Source organism: Peromyscus eremicus, chromosome 7 (assembly GCF_949786415.1).
Source record: "Peromyscus eremicus chromosome 7, PerEre_H2_v1, whole genome shotgun sequence".
NCBI lineage: Eukaryota > Metazoa > Chordata > Mammalia > Rodentia > Cricetidae > Peromyscus > Peromyscus eremicus.
This window is the reverse complement of record NC_081422.1, coordinates 54,375,646-54,399,179: the sequence shown is the minus strand read 5'-3', so window position 1 is coordinate 54,399,179 and position 23,534 is coordinate 54,375,646. Positions and strand designations below refer to the sequence as shown.

General features: G+C 37.7%; 1 protein-coding gene across 5 annotated transcripts in view; it reads right to left on the bottom strand.

The window, feature by feature from the left end:
• Myo9a (myosin IXA) overlaps positions 1-23,534 on the bottom strand; it is a 214,235-nt gene that overhangs the window by 6,876 nt on the left and 183,825 nt on the right. For all 5 annotated transcript variants that reach the window (XM_059268022.1, XM_059268025.1, XM_059268027.1 and 2 more), the window contains 7 exons: positions 22,826-22,937; positions 19,736-19,797; positions 15,862-16,054; positions 14,313-14,441; positions 13,498-13,603; positions 12,242-12,373; positions 11,300-11,423 (listed from right to left, as the gene is read on the bottom strand). In XM_059268022.1, the coding sequence (XP_059124005.1) occupies positions 11,300-11,423; positions 12,242-12,373; positions 13,498-13,603; positions 14,313-14,441; positions 15,862-16,054; positions 19,736-19,797; positions 22,826-22,937 (858 nt within the window). The remainder of the gene's footprint in view (positions 1-11,299; positions 11,424-12,241; positions 12,374-13,497; positions 13,604-14,312; positions 14,442-15,861; positions 16,055-19,735; positions 19,798-22,825; positions 22,938-23,534) is intronic.

Below are 23,534 nucleotides of genomic sequence, written 5' to 3'. Positions count from 1 at the left end.
TGGTAACTATAGCACAGTCCAGCAATAGTCAGGAGCTACATTAGCCTATATATGTGTTTACAAATCTTTATCGGAATAAACTCATTATTATTATTTATGAACTATCTATGGCTGTTTTGTTCAACAGTGGCAGAGATGGCATACAAAACCTAAAATTACATACTCCATGATCCTTCAGAGAAAAAGCTTGCCAACAACTGATGTACAGAATAAAAGGGTATGAGTTACTGCCCCATAAAACCTCCATGCCTAACACTGGGATCCCCAAGGTTTGCATTCTAGACAGAAGGGTAAACTGAAATTATCACAGTTCTTACAGATGTGATAGCCTAGCTTCAAGTCATCTAAATGGTCTATATACATTTGGTACAAAAATTTTAAACTTCGAAGACTGGATTAAAATGATGAACTGCTAGTGCCCAAGGATCTTGCAAAAAATAAAATTATTCTTTGTAGGTAAGCAATGTCATCCCAGTCCTCCAAATACTTTCTACAAATCATTTTTCAAATAAAAAATAACCAGGAATAAAAGGAGATAAGACAGCTGGGCGGCGGTGGCACATGCCTTTAATCCCAGCACTGGGAGGCAGAGATAGGCGGATTTCTTTGAGTTCCAGGCCAGCCTGGTCACAGAGCCAGTTCCAGGACAAAGCTCACAGAGAAACCCTGTCTTGAAAAACAAAATAAACAAACAACCAACCCAAAAATAAAAATAAAAAGGAGATAAGACAATGCAAATGAAAACAAACAGAAAACAAAAGCTCTGAAGAACTATGGCTATCAGACAAACTTAAAAATAAACTGTTCAAGCAAGTGGGAAAACATAATTGAACTAAGTAGAATGGAAGTTAAGTCTTTCTAAGAAATATCCAAAATCAAGCCAGGAGAAACCAACACAAAAGGAAAATTTCATAGAAGATGGTAAAACAGAAAAAAAAAAAAAAAAAAGTAAAAAAAAAAAAAAAAGACCCACAATACGTTTAAATACTAGGTGAATAGAGGTGAAGAGGTAGTAGACATTGATATGCTAAGTCATAAGACATTAAAAAAAATCAATGTTAAGGTCTGTATTTAGAAAAATTACTAAAAACCCAAGCCAAGAAAAAAAAAAATCTTAAAAGCAGTCAGAAACAAACACAAAAACAAATTCCCTGCTAACAAATAGCAATAATTAGATTTCTAAGCTCCACAGAAATAATGGAAGAAAAAAATAAGCCGAATACAAAAAGCGCGCGCACACACACACACACACACACACACACACACACACACACACCAATGAAATGATATTTTTTTTAGGCTATGAAAGGAACACGTTACCACCAATCTAGAACTGAACAGAAATCTTCAGGAATAAAGTAGAGAAAGGGAAGACAAGGAAAATTTGATCCAGGCAGATCTAAGCTAAAAAAAGTTCTCAATGGCAGGGAGGAAATGCCCAAAAGAAAAGTTTGAGATTCAGGAATGAAAACACACAATGACAATGTACAGACTACCGAAAACAAAATGTTTTGTATTTAAAATCTACAAATAGAAAAAAAAAAAGAAAGAAAGAAAATCTGCTAATAGCAATGAAGAGACAATAACTAACACATTAAAGTCCTTTCACATTATCTAGGAAATGATAAAAAGCACCAATTAATGAACACTGAAAGGATATAGGTTAATGATGTGATCTTTAGACTAAAATGGGATAATATCAAGTAAGGGAGAGGCCATAAAAAAGAACAAAAAAGGCCAGAAAGGAAAAAGGAACATATCAGGCAAAACAAACAAAATCTGCACAATAAAAACCAACCTAAAATATAAACATAGAGGCTAGAGATATGGCTCGGTGGTTAAGAACACTGGCTGCTCTCACAGAAGACCTGGGTTCAGTTCTAGCATTCACATGGTGGCTTACAAACACTGTAATTCCAATTGCAGAGCATCAGACACCTTCTTCTGGCCTCCTCAGATACCAAGCATGCCTGTGGTACACAAATATACATGCAGGCAAAATACTTATAAAAAAAAATCCCAGCACTCGGGAGGCAGAGGCAGGTGGATCTCTATGAGTTGGAGGCCAGCCTGGTCTATAGACAGAGATCCAGGACAGGTACCAAAACTACACAGAGAAACCCTGTCTCGGGAAAAAAAAATTTTTTTTTTAAATCCAAATATAGTATCAACAGCATTAAATGTATACTGATCAAATAAATGCTCCTGTTAAGATTGGAAAATTGTCAGAAACATGATATTTAAGGGCTACATATAAAATACTCAAAACAGTTGAAAGCAGCTGATGTGGTGGCTCATCTGTAATGCTAGCACTTGGGAGGCTCTGAGTTTGAAACTATCCTAGAATACATGAGTTCCAGGCTAGGTTTACAGAGTGATACTATGTCTCAAACAAAAAGTTTAAAATAAAAATGAAAAGATGCAGGTCATGTACTCTGTAATCCCAGCACTTGAAAGACAGAGACAGGAGAAGCTCTGTGATTTTGAGGGCAGCCTAGTTTGATCTACAGAGCAAATTTCAGGACAGTCTGGACTACATAGAGAGACAAGAAACTAAACATAAAAGCTTAGCATAGGGTGAGAAGTGCCATTTATAATAGAAAGATATTTTAGAGTGACAAAAGCTAAATTATGAAGAAGATATAACATTTCCAAATTTGTATGTCTATATATCTATAGCCATTTCTTAATGGCTTCAAACGATTTGAATAAAGTATCAGCAGAAGTAAAGACATAGACAAAGCTCTAGTCAGCACCAAGGGGTTAAGTATGCATAGTAAACTATTAAAAATCTAGCAGATACATTCTTCCACAGAATTAAAATGGACTATGTGGTGATATTTTGTTTGTGCTCTAACAAATAAAGCTTGCCTGGAGATCAGAGTCAGAGCTGGCCACTAGAGGCCAGGCAGTGGTGGCACATACCTCTTGCCCAGCACTTGGGATCTCATGCCTTTATTCCCAGCACTTGGGAGGAGGAAACAGGAAGTGATATGGCTGGGTGGAAAGAGGAAGTGATAAGGTGGGCTGGAGATAGGAGCTTGGCTCTTTCAGGTTGAGGATGCTAAGGAGGAAAGAAGTCCCTCTAGTAGCTGGCTCCTTTACTGATCTTTCAGCATTTACCCCAATATCTGGCTCTGGGTTTTTATTATTAAGACCAATTAGGATTCATGCTACAGGACTATGTCCTAATTTATTTGTTTGCTTGTTTATTTATTTATTTTGAGGCAGGGTCTCACTATGTAGTCTTGGTTAGCCTGGAACTCATTATGTAGACCAGGCTAGCCTCAAACTTACAGAGATCCACCTGCCTCTGCCTCCCTCAGGCTGGGGGATTAAAGGCATGTGCCACGATACCTTGCCTAGTTATTTTTACACAAATTCGAAAAACACAAGTACATTTAAGGGAAGGGCATTCTAGGACAATTTTACATATAATCACAGGAGCAATCAATGCCTGGGCAATCAATGATGGTTTAACATCGATAAAATTGACAATTCTCTAAGCCAGGCACATAACTTGAGCCTATAAAACCAGTGCTCCTGAGGCAGAGGTGGTAGATCACTGAAAATTCTAGGCCCATCTGTGCTACATTTTTAAACATCTCAAAAAAGTATGAAATATTTCAATGTGGATATATTAAAAACCTAAAAGTCTGGTCTACAGAGCGAGTTCCAGGACAGTCAAGGCTATATAGAAAAACCCTGTCTTGAACAAACAAACAAACAAACAAACACCAAAAACAAAACAAAAAAAAAACCTATAAAAGTCAACATTACACCACAATAACAACTCAGAAAACCAGGAATCAAATGAACATGCTTAGTCTCAAAAAGAATAAAAATTCTATAGCAAACATCATGTTTACCAATGGTGGGACATGCTAAGAATGACCACTACCACTGTTTCATTCAATGTTCGAATTCCTTTAGAATTAGAACATTCAATGTAACTAATTCCTTTAGAAAAACAAAGAGGAGGTGTAAGGACTATAAAAGAACAAACAGAACAATCATTCATAAATGATATAGCTAGGAAATCCAAAGGAATAATCAGAACAATTATTAGGTGACCAGTAAAGTCACTAAATGTAAGATAAAAACACTAAAGTAAATTGGGCATTTTATGTAACAAGCAACAAAAAGAAAATAAAAATTTTAAATACAATTGATATTATATTTTGAAGTATTACACACTGATAACTAAAGTTAAAGATAAGTAAGATCTCAACATGTAAAATAATAAAACACAGGCTGGAGAGATGGCTCAGAGGTTAAGAGCCCTCCCTGGCTGTTCTACCAGAGGCCCTGAGTTCAATTCCCAGCAACCACATGGTGGCTCACAACCATCTGTAATGAGACCTGGTGCCCTCTTCTGGCCTGTAGGGGTACGTGCAGATAGAACACTGTATATATAATAAATAAATAAATATTTTTTTAAAAATTAAAAAATAATAAAATGCTTAAGAGAACTTATATACATGGAAAGATCATGTTCATGGGTTGGGAAAATCAATACCAATGAAACAGTAAATCTCTAAAAAGCAACTTACATATGTAGTGTCATCTCAAAAAAAAAACAAAAAACAAAAAAAACCACAACCCAGGTGTTTTGTGCAGGTGACTTCATACTTTATATGACAAAATGAATCACAAATAGCCCAAACTACTGAACCAGTTCACTAGAAGGCTCAGGTAAATGGGCCAGTGAAGTGGCTCAGTGGGCAAAAGCACTCGCTATACAAGGTTGACAGCTTGAATTTGATTCCCTAAACCCACATTAAAAAGCCAATGCAGTGGCTTGCATCTAGAATCTCAGCATTCCTATGGTGAGGTAAGAGGCAGAGACAGAATTTTTGGGAAGCTAGTCTGGAGTAATCAGCATGACAGAAACAGGAAAGATCTTGCCTCAAAACAAGGTACAATGAGAGAATGGACTTCCCAAAGTCCTCTGACTTCCATACACGTGGGTAACATACCCATTCCTCATATACATGACACAATACAAAAAAGCCAGATTAAGAAAAGTAGTAGTACTGTCAATATGATCGTCAAAATAAGGTAACTAAAAACAGACTAGATATACAGATAAAATAATGAAGCTTTGAGAAGATGATTACAACCTTACTAAGAAAAATTCTTAAACATACCCCAAAGTACTAATAAAACTAGATTACACTAAAATTAACCTCTATCCATCAAGACAATTTATTTATTTTTTATTTTTTGTTATGAAAGTTATGAATGTTGTGAAAGCAGGACTGGGCTTCACCTGGTGATCATCCTACCTCTACCTCCTAAGTGCTGGGATTACTTACATGTGACACCATGCCTGGCTTGAAAAACACTTCGTGTGTTTGTTTTTGAGACAGGGTTTCTCTGTGTAGCCCTGGCTGTCCTGGAACTCACTCTGTAGACCCAAACTCATGAGATCTATCTGCCTCTGCCTCCCAAGTGCTGGGATTAAAGGTGTGTGCCACCACCATCAGCTCAGAAAATCATTTTTAAGAGAGTAAAAGAAAAAAAGAAAAAGGAAATCAAACCATAAAAATGGAATACTTGCAATGGAAATAACTGATCAAAGGATTATAGGCAGAATTCAGAAAGAATTAGAAAAAAGATAAACAACCCAAGTATAGAAAAGCATATTTAGCATTCACAAAACAAGGCATCTGAAGGCTGAACTGAACCTACTTGTGCACATTAGAGTCACAGGACAGAACTCCAAATTTAAGAAATGGCATGTATATTATAATGGCTAGAAGTAAAGTACGTGACAATACTAGTGCTGGGGAAGTGATGAACCATTCAGAAATTCCTGTATACTGCTAATTAGAGTTCAGTCATTTTGGAAAATGTTAAAGATATATCTCATGATCCAACCCTTATATATTACCCTAACAAAAAAATGAGTGCATGTTACCCATTCCCCTAAACAAAACTCTACTGCCCATAAACAGTACACTGAATTAACTGTGGTATATACATTCTCAAACAGGATATAGCAACAAGAGAGAGCTGACTCACAACTAAACACGTCATGGATTAAGTCTTATACACATAAAACTAACTGAAATGTCAGATACAAAATAATCCATAGTATACAGCTTCATTCATATGCATTTCAAAAACAAAACAGCACTGTGCTTAAGGATACACATTTTGGTGGCAAACAACAAAGAAAACAGGAAGTATTTGCTGCAGTCAGTCTTTAAATGCCTGGTCTGTTTTTAGGTACCCTGTTTTGATTTTGATCGCCTTATGTTGACAGTACCTGTAGTTGGGAGTTGCACTTGGGAGACTGAGGAAGGAGGACTGCAAGTCAAAGCCAGCCTGATGTATACAGTGGGGAAAAAAATCAGAAACAGAGAGCTCTGATTAATAGACCTGGGTTAGAATGCTACAAGCCTAGCCTATAGTTGATTTCCAAAACTAGCAAAAATGCTGGGGTCCAAATGCTTTAATGAGAAGGATTCTAAGTGACAACACCTTTTTGAAAGTTATTTCCAGTTTACCTAATAATACTGTTTTTTCTTAAGATTTACGTAGGTAACAATGAAGAAGAATAGAAAATATACTATAGTGCTAAAATGATTATGGCCTATGAAGAGAGTTTGCTATGAAGTTCATAATGGAAAAAGGACACAAGAAGGAATAGCAAGACATAACAGATAGACACAAACTCAATACTGTCAATCAATGTAAGCCTACATAGTTAAAGAATGATGATGAAATATGGATTATGAGTAGGAAGACACTTCCCTCATGAGGAGTTAAGTTATTTTCTGATGATTCAAAGTACGTACACGGAACTGAAGTTTGTTTGCAGGTTGAATATATCAAGAGGAAGAACTGTGCAGCATCTGGATAGAACTAGATATAAGTAGCTGGAAGCACAAATCTTAGAATTCTAACAGAAAATTTACCCCAAATAGGAAAGTAAAGGATCACTGTTGTCATTCATTGAGCCACAAAAACAGGAACCTAATTCTCAGACTATGTCTGAGTGTCCTCTTTCCTAAGAAAGGAAAAGTCCTTTATCCAAGGGTTTTCTAGTCTACCAGCCTTGCATAGTAGTCTTGCATAAAGTTCACACTTTGTATGATATTGAGATATGAGCTTTCTATGGTAGTAGGTATTGAGGCTGATTCAAAAGTTATATCCTAACACCTGTAACTATGGTTCATCCCATAATGGGAATTAGTAAAGACTTTAAATACAGCCACTGTATGTTTGCATATATCTTCAGACTTTCTGTGTAGTGCAGTAAGCCAACCAAAGTACTGTGGTACAAGAGTCAATCAGTCTCTCTCTCTCTCTCAGTTGAGAACTCAACCTAGGGCCTCAAGCATGATGGAGGCAAGTACTCTACCACCAAGCTCTATCTTCAGTCTTGGTAGAGTGGTTCTGAAGATAGTTCACGGGTTTCCAATAGGGTATGGAAGTATTCCCAAAGGATGTACAATATGGACACTGTTTTCATAATAGTATCCTTTCCACTTACTGACATTTACACTAATTAGATAAAACCAACAGTGGGTGGAAACACACTGTTAACACCTCCACATGATCAAGGCAGTGGTACAAAACTGTACTACTAGTCTTCACATTCTTTTTTTTTTTTTTCCGAGACAGGGTTTCTCTGTGTTGTTTTGGTGCCTGTCCTGGATCTCCCTCTGTAGACCAGGCTGGCCTCGAACTCACAGAGATCCACCTGGCTCTGCCCCCCAGTGTTGGGATTAAAGGCGTGTGCCACCACCACCTGGCAGTCTTCACATTTTTTAATACCAGGTATTCACAGGTAAAAATTAGTCAGTTTCATGCCATCAGTTAAGTCATATAATAATTATTAACCCTTAAGGGTTAAATTCACTGTTTTTATTTATATACGATAAAATGACAAGTACACAAAAAGCACCTTCCTCTGTTATATGCTGAGGGTTATCCTAGAAAACAGTATTTGTACAACTACCTGCTTAGCAAGCTGAATGATTTAGCTGCTTTTATCTTCAAACACTGGGATAATTGACAAAGTATGACTATTCACATAGGAGTATGTTGTACAGACTTTGACCCTATTTGAAAGGAAGGAACCTATTATTTTCAAGAGACAATTTTTGTCACTGATAACACTTTAAGCGTTCTAAGCAAACATTAGAATTTTAGAAAACTTGTAACTGCCCTGAAAATTTGACAGCTTCCCACACCATGTTAATGCCATCAGTAAGAATTTAGACAGAAGATACTGTCCCATCTTAAACCAGTGGTTCTCAACTTGTGGGTCACTACCCCTTGGCAAACCTCTACCCCCCCAAAATATTTACATTACAATTCATAACAGCAGCAAAATTACAGTTATGAAGTAGCAACAAAATTAATTTTATAGTTGGGGTAACCACAACATGAGGAACAGTATTAAGGGGTGGTGCATTGAGAAGGTTGAGAATCAGTGACTTAACAGTACTGATGTACACAGAGACGACAGGTTCAATATGACTGTCAGGAGAGTAAATCTGAAGCTACCACTCATCTTTAGTTAGACTGCTGACAGAACAGCAGTGTAAAACAGTCAAACAGAACTGCCACAGAACACTGGACCAGCATGCAAAATTCTGTTTACCCTATAATTCTTCCTCCAGATAAAGGTTGAGTCTGCCCTGCAAGGAAGTTTACTCTACAACTCTCCAGATAAAGGTGTAGTCTGTAAAGAAGTGAGAATACAGGATATACCAAGTCTATGACTGAAATTTTAATATAAAGTGCACTTTATCTTAAATGAGACAGAAACATTTGAAAGAAATGTAATAGTGATATGCTGTTAGGTTGATATTCCAAGGAAAAGGGAAGCCTGATATGGTAGAATTGACCATTTCTACACAGTTACTAGTGAGTGATACCTGTATTTATAGATCAGCAAGTTAATGCTTCCCAGTAAAATGGTACACAGAGACAGGTATTTTGACATTAGTTCCCACATAGCTTGGTATTTTAGCTTTCTGCCTTTCCATTTCTCCTTTGCATAAACACTGTTTATAAAGAGAGGCAGCAACAACAAAATCTTGTCTGACAAACACTTAAGTAGCTGAGAGCCATATTTCTACATCTTGGAAGATACCACCAGAGTCACAGTTACAAACAGATACATAAGCATTACTCATGATAGATACTGAAAACCGTAACAGGTATTTCAAATAATAAAGCGGATTTGCTAGGAACATAGTTCATACAGCAGAATCGATCTGAGAACCTCAGTATCTTCAACCCCACCTTTTAAAGACTTAACCAAAACAGGAACTCTAAAGGAGGATTATCTGACAAGGAAAAACAGTATATTTCAAATGAACACTGTTCACCTGCATAGCGCAGAGAGAGTGAAGGACCTAAAGAAAGTGATTAAGAAAAAGGCAAGTGAAGGCTGATCAAAAAGTGAGTCCTAAACTGGGTTTGAACATGTAAGGCAGACAGGCACGAATGACTGACAGAGCAGAACAATTCCTGGATGAATGAGACACATTGATGTGAAGTGACTATGACACATTGCAATATTAATACATACCGAGACTGAACTGCGGGTAATGCTCATAAATCTAACTGCAATTAGTACAGGTTTCTGGATTAGGAAGGACATGAAAAGGAAAGCAAAGGTTAGAATGTACATGTCATTGCCCCATTAAAAGAGAAGGCTAAACCTTTCAGTGGAATGAATACATCCATTCTCTGCAGTACTGGGGAGGAGGGGATGCCCAGTTTTCCACTTGCTTTGGAATATAGTTTTGCAGTTAAGAAGCTTTTTCTTTCCTTCCTAGGTGGGTACTAATAAATTAGACCTCTGACTACTGAGCTAAAATTCTTAATACAGAAAAGATTTTGTTTGTTTGCAGTGCCAGGGATCAACTTTGTCTTAAAGGCAAGCATTCTACCAACTCATATAAAGCCTCAGGCCCAAATTTCACTTCTAGATAGGATTTTCATTTTTAATGCCTTGGGGAGAGATTTGGGTCATATCCTATGATGAGTGTGCTAGCTAGTTTTATGTCACCTTGACAGAAGATAGAGTCATTTTCAAAGACAGAACCTCTACTGAGAAAAATGCCTTCATCAGCTTGGTCTGTGGGCAAGCCTGTGGTGCATTTTCTGGGTTGAAGATTACGTGGAAGGGTCTAGCTCATTGCAGCCAGTATCACTCCTGCACAGGCAGTTCTGGGTGGTATATATAAGAAAGCAAGCTGAGCAAGCCACAAGGGGATGGCCTGTAGGCAGCCCTCTTCCCACAGTCTCTGTCTTCAGGCTTCTCCCCTAACTTCCTGGAATGATGGACTACAAACTCTAAACTGAAATAACACTCCCCCTCTAAGTTGCTTATGGTCATGGTGTTTTATCACAGTCATGGAAATCCTAAGACAATGAGCTTCATTTAATGCCTGGGAAAAGTAGAGTTCTTCCAGTAACCCTACCCTCTATTGAACATTTGTTCTGTGCAAGGACGCTGAAATAGGAAAGGAAGAAGCAGAGTTGTTTCAATGCCAATATAAATACAAACTATAATGACATGGAAGAAGCACTGTGGGAGCCCTAGAAAAATATGAAAACCGGGGAGCTGCTGCTTTGAGAAATTTGCTGGCGATCTGAAGTGAGTGCTGCTACAATGTTATTTTACAACTGAAAGAAGGGTAACAAGTAGGCAAAAGTTAAACCTTAGGGCATCAGTTGTTTTACCAGAACCTAAGATCCTACTGATTCTTAGTTAATGGTAACTGGAATTATCTACATAATTATTGGTGACTGGTTACAACAGAAGACACTAAATACAAAAGTCAATAAATGAAAAAAAAATTATCACTAATTAGCTCATCTCAAAACCCAACAATAAATCCCTAAATCTTTATCTGATCATAGAAAGCACTTTAGTTCATATTCAATTCCAAATGATTAAGTTCTCTACTGTCAGGAATCTTGGAAGGACCACCAAAAATGATATGGTTGAGAGTAGGAAGATAGTGGAAAGATGTAGAGAAAAAGTTAGGGTAAAGTTAAGTTTTCATGACATGGACATTGGTAAGGTAAACAGTGAAGGTTATAATCCACCAACTTTTTATTCAAAATATTTAAAAAATTCTGCACATTTAATTATATATTCTGTACATATAGCTAAAATAACTTAAAAGATCATCAGATATTCATAGCACCTGTGTTTCTTCTGAAAAGTTCCTTCTGTGCATAATTCATGTCACAAATACTCAAAAATCACAGAAAGCTCCCCCCCCCCCCCTTCACCATGGTTCCATGTTTTGCATCTTACCATTGATCTACGAATCAGTGATAGTCTGGTCTTTGCTTTATTTTCAGCAAATTCCAGGCTACTTATATCTTTGAGACGGGCCTTATATTTATTCATTTGTTCTACAACAATCAGCTCCACACAGCTAAAACAGGAAGAAAGAAAAAACTGTTACAAGCAGAAGTAAATCAAATGAAGTGTGGTATCCCTAGACTTCTTTTAACTGAATGTCCTAGACAGCTGAAGGACGAAGGAAGCATCCTTTATTTTATGAGCTCAGAGAAAAGAGGATTCAGAATAGTGGTTGACAACTTTTGTGCATTTTAGAAACCACCTGAAAATAGTTACAAATTCTAACACCCAGGCTATAATCCCGATCAATTAATAAATCAGACAACTCTAAGGATGGGACTCAAGCCCTCAAATTTTCCAAAAATTACACTGCAGTCAGATTTAGGAAAAAAAAAAAAAAAAAAGAGGCTTAAGAAAAAAGGTCAAGGTGAAATGTGGGAATACCGAAGTATTATAACCAAAGAGATTCTGGGTCTTAAGATCATGATTAGACGACATGCTTTACATGGAGATATAAATAATTGACAAAAGAGAAATCCAGTTAAAAACTGTAAGTAGCTGGGCGGTGGTGGTGCACGCCTTTAATCCCAGCACTCGGGAGGCAGAGCCAGGCGGATCTTTGTGAGTTTGAGGCCAGCCTGGGCTACCAAGTGAGTTCAGGAAAAGGTGCAAAGCTACACAGAGAAACCCTGTCTCGAAAAACCAAAAAAAACAAAAACAAAACAAAACAAAACAAAAAACACTAAGTAATTCTAAACTGAAGCAAACCGTAGACTACCAAGAATATGCTTAAAGGCACCAGAACATATGAACTCATTCGCTGTGTATGGTATCTGGATAAAAACAACTACACCAACTAAGATCCTGGAGAGGGGATGTGGGTGGCCTTACGTGGTAGTCTTACTGATATCTTGTACACTTTGTAGTGGGTCAGTAGTGTCAGGGCAACGGAGAATGCAAGGTGCAAACACAATGGCCAGAGCATTAGCAGACATTCGATTAGTGTCTTCCTGTAGAGCAATCCTAAGGAATAAAGCAAAACCAACACAAGTGAAAAGGAGATAAAAATAAAATAATAGTGGGAAGATAAGGACAAGAAACAGTATGCCATCAACCCCATAGTACTGTGTGGATACCTACCTAAGTTTACCTGGAAAATACTTTCACTACTCCCTGAAACAGTCATAAGTCAACATACAGCATGTCAAGGGAAGTTTGTGACCTGCTGCTTAAAGCCAACATCATGAACATGTCTGCAGAATGCTGAGTTGAAGTTGTGGTGTTATTATTATTTTTTAAATATGATTTATTTGTATTTTATGTGCATTGGTGTTTTGCCTCATGTATGCTTGTGTGACAGTGTCAGATCCCCTGGAACTGGAGGAACAGACAGTTGTGAGCTGCCATGTGGGTGCTGGGAATTGAACCCAGGTTCTCTGGAGGAGCAGACAGTGCTCTTAACCACTGAGCCCTCTCTCCAACACCTACAGTAGAAGTTCTAAGGCATTTCCAAACATCTTACACATCTGACCAGAGAAAGGGTTGCACTCCCAACCCCTTCTAATATTTACACATATGGAAAGATACCTACTCCTGAATGCTCTAGTCTTTCAATTCCTGAGTACAATCTAAATCCAGCTTCCACAAAGTAGATGTCCACAGACACAAACTCTTTTCTAGTTCAGGTGTCAAAATGGCTATGTTACTTGGTGCTACCGTGAGGTGGGAGCTGCTAAATGACCAACAGTCACTCTGCTTAGCGAATTTCTGCTTGAAGGAACCCTAACTCCTATTTAAGTTACAAAGTTTAGAAAGGCAGAAAGGTGTTTCATCGGGAGTCGGGGGTGTTGTTTTATAAACATTGGTAAGGAGCACACTGAAGATCCTGTGCATGCTAGGTAAGCATTCTACCTCTGAACTACATTCCCAGGCAAGGCACTGACTGTATCTATTCAAGTTCTTCAACTGAATGGAATCTTGACCCCTTTCCCCAGAAAAGGCCAGGCACTTGTGAGGCAGAGGCAGAAAGGTCTCTGTGAGTTCAAGGCCAGCCTGATCTACATAGTGAGTTCCAAGATACATAGTGAGACCATGTCTTGGGAGGAGGGGGGAAAAGGAAAGAAATTCTGAAGAAACTGTTAAGTTACCTTACTAGATGAAAGATAAGGCGTTCCAGTGTATTGAGATGAGTTCGGGAGAGCTGATCAATTACAGAGTACACACCACGGATTGTCTCCTTTCTCTCCTGAAGGCCTAAAAAAATGGTAAGAATAGCAAGTTACAAGGAATATCCCTGATACATGCTTTATCTTCCTCCTGGATGGAAATTCTACAGCAGAGAATGATGGTTCCAGCTTAGGGAGGCAGAACTATAGCTCCCAGCTACTTGGCTTCCTATATTTGAATTCCCAAAGTTTAGTTTGTCCTCCAGCAGCCCTTGATGATAGTAAGAGCACAGGTATTCTAGTATTTCAGCCATTATGTGACAGACATGTTTCTCATTGAAATTAACCAACTGTTCTATGTAATTATAAACCCTCAGGTCCGACATACCTCTAGGCAGACCTTTACTAATATATGATACATTTAAAGCACAGAGCCCATTTGGTATAAAACAGACAGCTAGCTGCACTGCAGACACAGTTCTTGCTTAGATTCACAAGTGAATGTTAACCCACTCTAAAATCTTCTACTTGATATTTTACTGTTTTTATAATCCACATCTTTCAGTTATTTTTTTGAGAAGCAACAAAGTGGCTTACTCAGAAACTTAGAAGAATCTATTAAAAAGTCAACATTTGAATAGGTAACTACGCTGGCAGTTTTGTATTGACTGCCACAAGCTTAATTTAGGACCCATAAAGACTACACTACTATAGGAGGACTTAATAATGAATACAACAGATGGTGTTGGTTTATCAAGGGTAGGCCTTTCCTTTAAACCCAAGAAGCTTGTGCTTACCCATAGCTCGAAGAAATTCCTCATAGAGTTCAAAGGTCATGAGTGGATTGGGCAAATCACGAAGCCATTGTTTGAATACACTTGCAATAACATGTATGTTATAGTCATCTAGGTTTACACTTTCAGCATCTATTTAGAGACAATGGTTAGATAACAAAGCCAAAACATGCAAAAAGATTCAAGTAATTCACAAAGTAAACCTACTAAAAGAAGCCTTCATGTTTCTTAAACTATTATGTATCTTCCACAATCTAATTCTATGTTTGGAATTGTCACTTCTAACCATAAAGGAATAGTGTTGTCTGTATTTTCTAAATCTGTTGTGAACACAAATGTAAAAGATCACCTTTTGATGGGGAAGAATCAAACTGCTACAGAAGTTTCTAGGTGCTTACTTTCCATTTTTGTAATTGTCTTATAGAGTAGCCCATATACCTCACTCCTGAGCACCAATGCTTTAGAAGCCCAAGGGGAAAGCCCTAAAAGATATTTTCTAAAAGCAAGGCAGACTTTAAGTCATTTTTAGAGATGAGAAGGCAGGGAAATGTAATGGAAACATCTTCATCCTGTTTTGCTTATAAATTTCCTAAGGTTATTGATTAGATAAGGTATTAGATAATACCTTATCTTACTATTAGGATATAGATTTACATTTGTTCTGTTGCACAGTTCAAGAGCCAAACCTGACAAATGCCCATAAACTGGAGTAGACAGTATGACAGTCAGAATTTACTGCCTGAGTTTTATCAGCCATTTCCTGTTATTTTCATACTAATTCATTTCTCACTGATTAGTTCCTGAGAAAAACCATTGTGGTTCTTAGTCATACAAAAACAACCTTTGTATCTAAATCTCGTTCAAAAAGAGCTATTTTCTGCTAACAATGATAAAAAGTGTTAAATTGAGAATGAAACCAAAGGGTAATAAGCCCTTGCAGTTATTCTGGAATTAAGCTTACACTAATAAGTGTTCAACTCACTATCAGTTTAAATAACTAAGTCCTCACTGTGGACAGGAGTAGGAAAATCTACTGCAAAGAACATCACCTATAGGCAGAAGAGTGAAGAAAAACAGGCAGTACTTTAAATTATGGATTCAGAAGACACAGGATTAAATTCCAACATGGTCACTTGCTGTAGATAAGTCCTTAAGATAAGCTGCTCTATCAGCCTGGTTCCTTTTCTGTACATGCAGATGAAAGATGTTCCTAAGTTTACAAGACTGTTTCTAAAAATCTTTGTTGCCTTGCATCAACATTCCATTAATTTCTCTGAACCTAAATTTTCCTCTTCATAAATTAAGAACATCAGGATCTAATTAGTGTGTCAAATAGATTGAGATCTTTTTCAAGTACCTAATAATACCTTATACAAGTAATACTGTCAACATAAGCTTGATGAATTAAATAAATACAGCCAAAGACTCAAAAATAGCAAACAAGTCCCACAGAAAGGGTTCTGGCCCTATATTTAGAGGAGCAGTGTGTAATAAAACTGAAATAACTTTTAAAATAAAAGTATTATATTTGACTGGGGGCATACTATCTTACCTGTATCTAGACCTTGTCGAAGCTCCTTGATTTTATTAGTTGAACCAGACTTCCGGTAAATACCTTCAGTATAAAGCCCATGCATTTCAATGTAGTTTATGAGCTTTTCAACCACTAAAGGAACAGCTCGGTCTTCACTAGTCAAACGGGACAGTTCAACCCCAAATTGCCGAGATGACAGCTCTGGATCGTACTAAATGGAAGATAAATTTTGTTTCTAAAGGCATTCGAACACTACAGAACATGTTTAGCCAATCTTTAGGGAATTACTTTTTATTTCCCTAGTTTTATGCAGATAACTCTCAGAGTTGGGAGGAAAGGCAATTATGGTTTAAAAAGTATAAAGTGATGACATACTACTCTCGATCATCTCTGCTGCGAATCCACAAAAGAAAACAAAGACTAGAGGTAGTGGCAATGGGCTGCTACTTTCCTCCCATCAAAAATCAATTCCAGCAAAGGTGAGGTTAGTTGGAGAGAAGGGGGTTCAATTTTGTATGCACAAACAAAACAAAACAACTTAAAACATTTGCCACATACTTTGGGAAATCCACTGAATTGTTTTTAATGAATTAACTTGTTTGTTAGTAATTTCTAAAACACAAGAATAGTCTGCCATTTCAAAGATAAAACTTTATCAAAGTCTTATTTGCAACTATTTTCTAAGCAAAGGAACACATAGACTGGCCTACAATTAGTGTCAGTATTCCTTCACTGACTTTAGTGGCATATCTAATACCACTCACTATTAACTCGTTGAAGTGTCTGCTACAGAACACCTTATCATACAGAAAATTTAAGTAACACACAAAAATGCCAACTCCTAGATCTCTAAGACAGAAACAGTTTCTACAAATCTTTGTTTCCTTCTCCTTTATCTGCCCCTAACCTATTATCACCTTCAACCTTCATTCAATCAGGAGGCAAGCTTTTAGTCACTCAGCCTAACTCTCTACACTTTTTTCCCCCTCAGCTGGGTCTCATTACCCTCTTTCAACCTGTGTAACTGCACAACTGAACTGCTCTAACAGTATCAGTTTTCTCCTCCTTTAACATATCCCATCCATGCAACCAGCCTTACTATCCTCAGACAGCTTTAATGTACCTTACAATTTTTCTATGTCACAGTTTTATTATGAGTTAAAAATATTTCAAATGATCCGGGCGGTGGTGGCGCATGCCTTTAATCCTAGCACTCGGGAGGCAGAGGCAGGTGGATCTCTGTGAGTTCGAGGCCAGCCTGGGCTACAGAGTGAGTTCCAGGAAAGGTGCAAAGCTACACAGAGAAACCCTGTCTCGAAAAACCAAAAAAAAAAAAAAAAAAACCCAAAAAATTTTTTTAAATGTTTTTCCACTTGTATTGTAATCAGTACAGATCTACTGGGATGAATTCTGTTTTTATGTCTTAAAATGTCTTCTAAACATGTTCACTTTTTTACCTTCAGTACCAAATGACAAAACCCAGAGCTTTGCACACATTAGAAAGGCATTCCATCACTGAGCTCAATCCCCAGGCCAACATTTTCACTTCTGAACAGTATTTTCACTGTGTATAATGAAAAATTTCAGTTGGCTCTCTTTTCTTGGAACACAGAAGATCCCTATCCACTACCTACTGGCTTCCAGTATTTCTGTTCAGAAATCAACTGTGCTTTATCTCATTGCTTCTTTGGGTAATTATTTTAAGAAATTGTACCTTTGCTTGGAGTACTGTACTGTTGTTTTACTGTATTTATCCTAGTTCGTGTTAAAAGTGCTGGCCTGGAACCCGATATGTAGACTAGGGCGGCCTCTAATGCATAGAGATCTGCCTGCCTCTGCCTCCTGAGTGCAGGGTTACAGGAGCATGCTGCTGTGTTAAGTGACCCACATAAAAGCTAGATGGGTGTGGTGGCCTATCTAAAATGCTAGCATCCAGGAAGCAGACAGGAGACTGATTTCCCTGGGCAAGTTGGCTGAGTCTGTGTGCTCCGGATTTATCGAGGGACTGGGAGCAATCAAGGAAGATACCTGAAGTGGGCCTTGGGCCTCCACATACATATACCCACACACAGTACCCCATCTTTCCTTATATTTATATATTTTTCCATTCTTTTTACTATTCTCCCAGCCTAGATATTTTCTGTAGCTTTTCAGGTCACTCACCTTCCCTCTGTACAGGCTGCTAAAAAATTCTTATATAAGAGTTTAAAATTTCAACTGCATTTTTCTTTCTAGAATCTCCACTTGATTTTAGTTCATTGGTGAACTCCATCTTTTTAACTAATATTTAAACATATCCATTAAAGCTTAAAGCTATATACCTGATACTTTAGTAACTATTGGGATCTATTTTATTGACTATTTACTAAGTAGTCCAAGTCTTTGTGTCTTGAATGATATTTGGAAAAAATTATAATAGTGCTGAGTGATGTTCTCTCTCTTTGGAGAGGTTCCTCCTCTCTTGTAGGTGTGCTCAGAATAAGGAAATATCACTGTAATCTAGTTAAGGACCACCTCAAAGCTAACTGGTAAATTTTGTTAAGCTCAGTCTATCAATGATTCACCCCCATTCCTAGGATGTATTTCTTGAAATGGCTCTCATTGAGAGTCTGGGGAACTGCTTTTCTTTGATGGTTAATCCTAAAATGCTCTTTTCTCTCCTTAGCACTGTGAGACTCTGGAAAATCCTATCCTAAATAGATTCTGCCTTTGAGGCTAAATAGCTTTTAAGCTAAAAACCATGTCCTGAAGCAAAATATTTCTAAATTTTAGCCTTATTTCTCTAATGAACGAACCATGGTGGTTCAAATCTTGACAGTATGGAACTCCCCCACCCACCCACCCCCTGATCCCCTCAAAGTCTAAGAGGTTGCTAAAACCTCAACAATCTTCTTTGACTTGGTATGTAAGATTTCTATACAGAACACTATTTGGTGGTTGTTTTCTTGGTTATGTTTCTATTGCTGTGATAAAACACCAAGACCAAAGCAACTTAGGAGAAAAGGGTTTATTTTGCTTACACCTCCACATTACAGTCAAAGGAAGTCAGGGCAAGAACTCAAGGCAGGAACTGAAGCAGAAGTCACAGAGGAACACTGCTTACTGGTTTACTCCTCTCATGGCTTGCTCAGCTTGCTTTCTTTTAAAACTAAGGATACCACGTGCCCAGAGTTAGCACCACCCAAGGTGATCTGGTCCTACCCACATCAGCCACTAATTAAGACTTTTAAAAAATGGCTGGGCAGTGGTTGCGCATGCCTTTAATCCCAGCACTCAAGAGGCAGGGGCAGGTGGTTCGAGGCCACCCTGGTCTACACATCGAGTTCTAAGACAGCAGTGATACATAATAGAAGGACCCTTTCTCCAAAAATACAAAACAGAACAAAACAAAACAAACAAACAAACAAAACCACGACCAACAAAAAAAAAAGGTTGTTTCCTTGAAGATACATGTTCAGTAATTTTTAGATTCCTATAGTCAAATACAAGTAGGTATTTGAAAATACCACCTCTTTTAACATATACTGTTGTTCTTGGTTAAAATGTTAACAGTGAACCTTAAAGATAATTCTTCAGAAGACTTATGAATGTTTAACTCAGTAGGAACAGTCTTGTTTCAAATTGTAACCTGTGAATCAACTTAGCAGCTCACATGAAGTCAACATAAAAGGTTTTAAGAAAATTACTTCGGTTATATACATATACATACACATATATACAAATATATGTATATTAGATTATGACATAAATCATACTTTGTAATGTGATCTGGGGTCATGAAGTTTGAAAACCATTGTATTATAAAGCCATCAAAGAAGCCCCAACTTCTTTCCATGTGGCCAAAAGACATGCAGATCTACAGTGTGTAGTCTGGAGGACGAGAGTAGCTTACCTTCTTGGAGCACTTGGCTGTGGTTTTCAGACAGCACTTCTTATGACAAGCATACTTACACACTGGAAAACAGGTTAAGGATGCAGCAATTTTAGTCTGCAAATCAATGGCAAGAACTTACCAAGTTCACAACTTATTTGGATACAGTTTGTTCCTTTGGAGCTGAATCTGCTCTAAGGTCATGATTACATTTTATTTGAGCTATCCTCTGGTAAGGGAAATGAAGTTGAAAACACCACCTAACATTTTCAGTCATTGTCAATGAACAAGCTTTCTAGTCTCTCTAGGGTGCCTGTCCTACTGCACTCATGCCCCCCCCCCACCCACACACCCAATTCCAACAGGTTATTTATCTATCTTTATGGTCTGATTCACAAGTTAGTGTATATGTTCTCCCAGGGGTTCTAAAACCTGTTGAAACCCCAGAAATACCAACTAAGAATCATGACTACATACAAAGGCATTATTGTCAAAAAATGCTTACTGAAATGAAATGAAATTGGCAGTATATTTAAAAAGATAGAAAAGGGCTTATTTATTATCTCTAAAGGACCAGAATAGAACTCTAAGAAGAAACAATATAAGCAGAGTATTAGTTATGGTAGGGAACATAAGATAAAAAAAAGTTTAGAGTAAAAAAAATAATAATAATTTCTAGACTTGAGAGGCAAAAGTAAGAAGATCTCTGTGAGTCTGAGGCCAGCCAGGGCAACATAGAGAAACACTGTCTCAAAGACAAAAAACAACAAACAAAACACAATTTCTTGGAGCGGCAACGTGGCCAGACAGCTGGTGAGTGGGAGACACTTGATCTCGGATGCTGAGAACAAGGTAACTTGTGTCATTCTACTTCTATCAACTCTTGCAAACTAACAAAATAGTCTTTCTTAAAGTTCTCATGTTTATGTTTTCAATACTAAAATCAAGTAGATGTTGGGCAGTGGTGGCACATGCTTTAATTCCAGCACTTGGGAGGCAGAGGCAGGCGGATCTCTGTGAGTTCAAGGCCAGCCTGGTCTATAGAGTGAGTTCCAGGACAGGCACCAAAACTACACAGAGAAACCCTGTCTCAAAACCACCCCCCCGCCAAAAAAAAATCAAGTAGAAGAGGTCATGGTGTTATACTGGTGAGATAATCAAGACAGTCATAAAAACCATTAATTCTATAAAGAAATCAATCTAAATCCACTTTGGCCATAAAAAAAGCAAATTCTCTAAACCAGCAGTTCTCAACCTGTGGGTTGCAACCCCTTTGTGGGTTGCATATCAGATATCCTGCATATCAAATATTTACACTACAACTCCTAACAGCAGCAACATTACAGTAAGGAAGTAGCAACGAAAATGGTTGGGGGTCTACACAACATGAGGAACTGTATTTAAGGGTCACAGTATTAGAAAGGTTGAGAACCACTGTTTAGTCTAAAGTCACAGTGTCTGAATCAAGTACATTTTAGATTACTTCCCATTATCAATCTCATTACAATTTTTAAGATCACTAATAAAATGAAAGGTCTTGCTTCATTCAAGTTTGAATCTGAAATCCCCACAGGATCATTATTTAAATGTTTATTCCCTATCTAGTAGCACCATTTTGGGGAGGTTGTGGAGTCATTACAAGGTGGAAACTCACAGGTTGAAGCAGATCACTAGAGGTGGGCATTTACAGATTACATCCTGCCCTCATGTGGGTCACAATGTTTGCTTCTTGGTTTGCCTCTACCACACAGCCCAATGGGCATGAAGGACTACACATGAGCCAAAACAAACATCTCTTCCCTTGAGTTGTTTCTGTTAGGCATTGTGGCCACATCGACACAAAACTAATATAGAAAACTGATACTGGAGAAGTGGGGTTGTCGTCTTTGCTAAACTTGACAAAGTCATTTTAAGTCTTTGAAACTGATTTAGGAGAAGAATGTGGAAAAATATAGAGCTTGAAGATAGAAAAGCCTTATTCCTAGATTGCTGTAAGTAGAACATGATGAGCTATTTTGGAAGGAAGCTGGAAAACCAGACTGCTAATAAAAAGGATGACGGTGAAGGCCAGACTCATATGTTCCAGGATCGAACAATGACCCTATGGAGAACTGGGCTAGAGGCTGTTTGTATTATCTATGTTGATCCAGGTTCTGAAAATTTGAGTGAGGCAGAATTAAAGGATTAATTAATTTGATGGAGGAAATTTCAAGAGAACATAGCATTCAGGCTGTAGTCTGGTTATTGCTGGCTACATTTAGCCAAGTTTATATTGATAATTGGAAAGTAGAATAAAAAATGTTCAGTTTTGTCAAGAAAAGGACACATAGATATGGACAAAAAGAATTTAGTTGTTAAAGAGTTTAGCAACATTAAAAAGAAAATGGTAACTGGGCAGTGGTGGCACATGCCTTTAATGCCAGCATTCGGAGACAGAGGCAGGCAGATGTCTGAGTTCAAGGCCAGCTTGACCTAAAGAGTGAGTTCCAGGATAGCTAAGGCAACACAGAGAAACCCTGTCTGGGGGGGAAAAGAAAAAGAAAAAAAAAAAAAAAAAAAGAGAGAGAGAGAAGAAAAAGAAGATGGTAAATTTGCACTGGAATCATAGGAAGGGTTCCTTGAAGACATTTCAGGCAGTCATGACAGCCTTCCCAGAGCAAGTTCCAGGGTGACATAAAACTTCATTTGAAAGACTGCATTAAAGAGGGTATTAACCAAGCTGGGCAGTGGTGGCTCACGCCTTTAATCCCAGCACTCTGGAGGCAGAGGCAGGCAGATCTCTGTGAGACTGGTCTACAAAGCGAGTTCCAGGAAAGGCGCAAAGCTACACAGAGAAACCCTGTCTTGAAAAAAAACAAAACAAAAACAAACAAACAAACAAAAAAGAGGGTATTAACCATAGTGTTAAACTCACAAAGAGCTAATTAGCAAAATGTTTTCCAAAGTTCAGCTGCTCAGGCACTAAGAAGTACTGCAGTTATAATCCAAGACGGCTTGACTATTACTCCAAGTGGCTGTAAAACTTGACATGTATATGGTACTAGTTTTGCACACATGTGGACACAAGAGAAGACCATAAAGGCTTTTCCCTCAAAGATGTCTAATACTTACATTTGCAAACAGAGGCTCTGTCCATTATCCATATCAAGGAAGAACAGTATTCACAGTATGTAGGGATGCTATACTGGGTGGCCTTAAAGATGTGGCCATTGTGCTCTTCCACCTGAATGAAGAGATTTCACTATTTATACTACAGCCAATGAAGTAAATGCTTCCCTGCTGGCAAATGGAAAATCCTCCAACCTCTTGCTAAGACTTCACTGGGTATTTACTCCAGGTAGAGAATTATGATCCTCCAGGAAATAATGAAAATAAAATATAGGTTGTCCCTTAGATATGTAGATATTAAAAAAACAATGCAACACAACAAGCATGTGATGGCTATCTTATGTGACTCCAAGGCACATGTTAAATTGAAAGTAGTATTTCTAAAATGTCCATTTCAGAAATGTTTTACATTATTGAAAATCAATCATGACCTCAAAAGGCTTTTGTTTTCATGAATTATACCTATTGCTATTTAGAAATTAAAACTGACAATATAAGCATGTTAAGTATTAACATAAATAATCATTTTTATGTTTTTTTTCCTAATCAACTTTTTGGTTACCATAAAAAAGAAAATTGTTTCATTGTGACATTATCAATACATATTTACCTTTCTTGTTTATTTGTTTGAGATGGCCTCACTATGTAGCCCTGGTTGGCCTAGGACTCCCTATATAGACCAGGCTGACCTTGAACTCACAGAGATCCACCT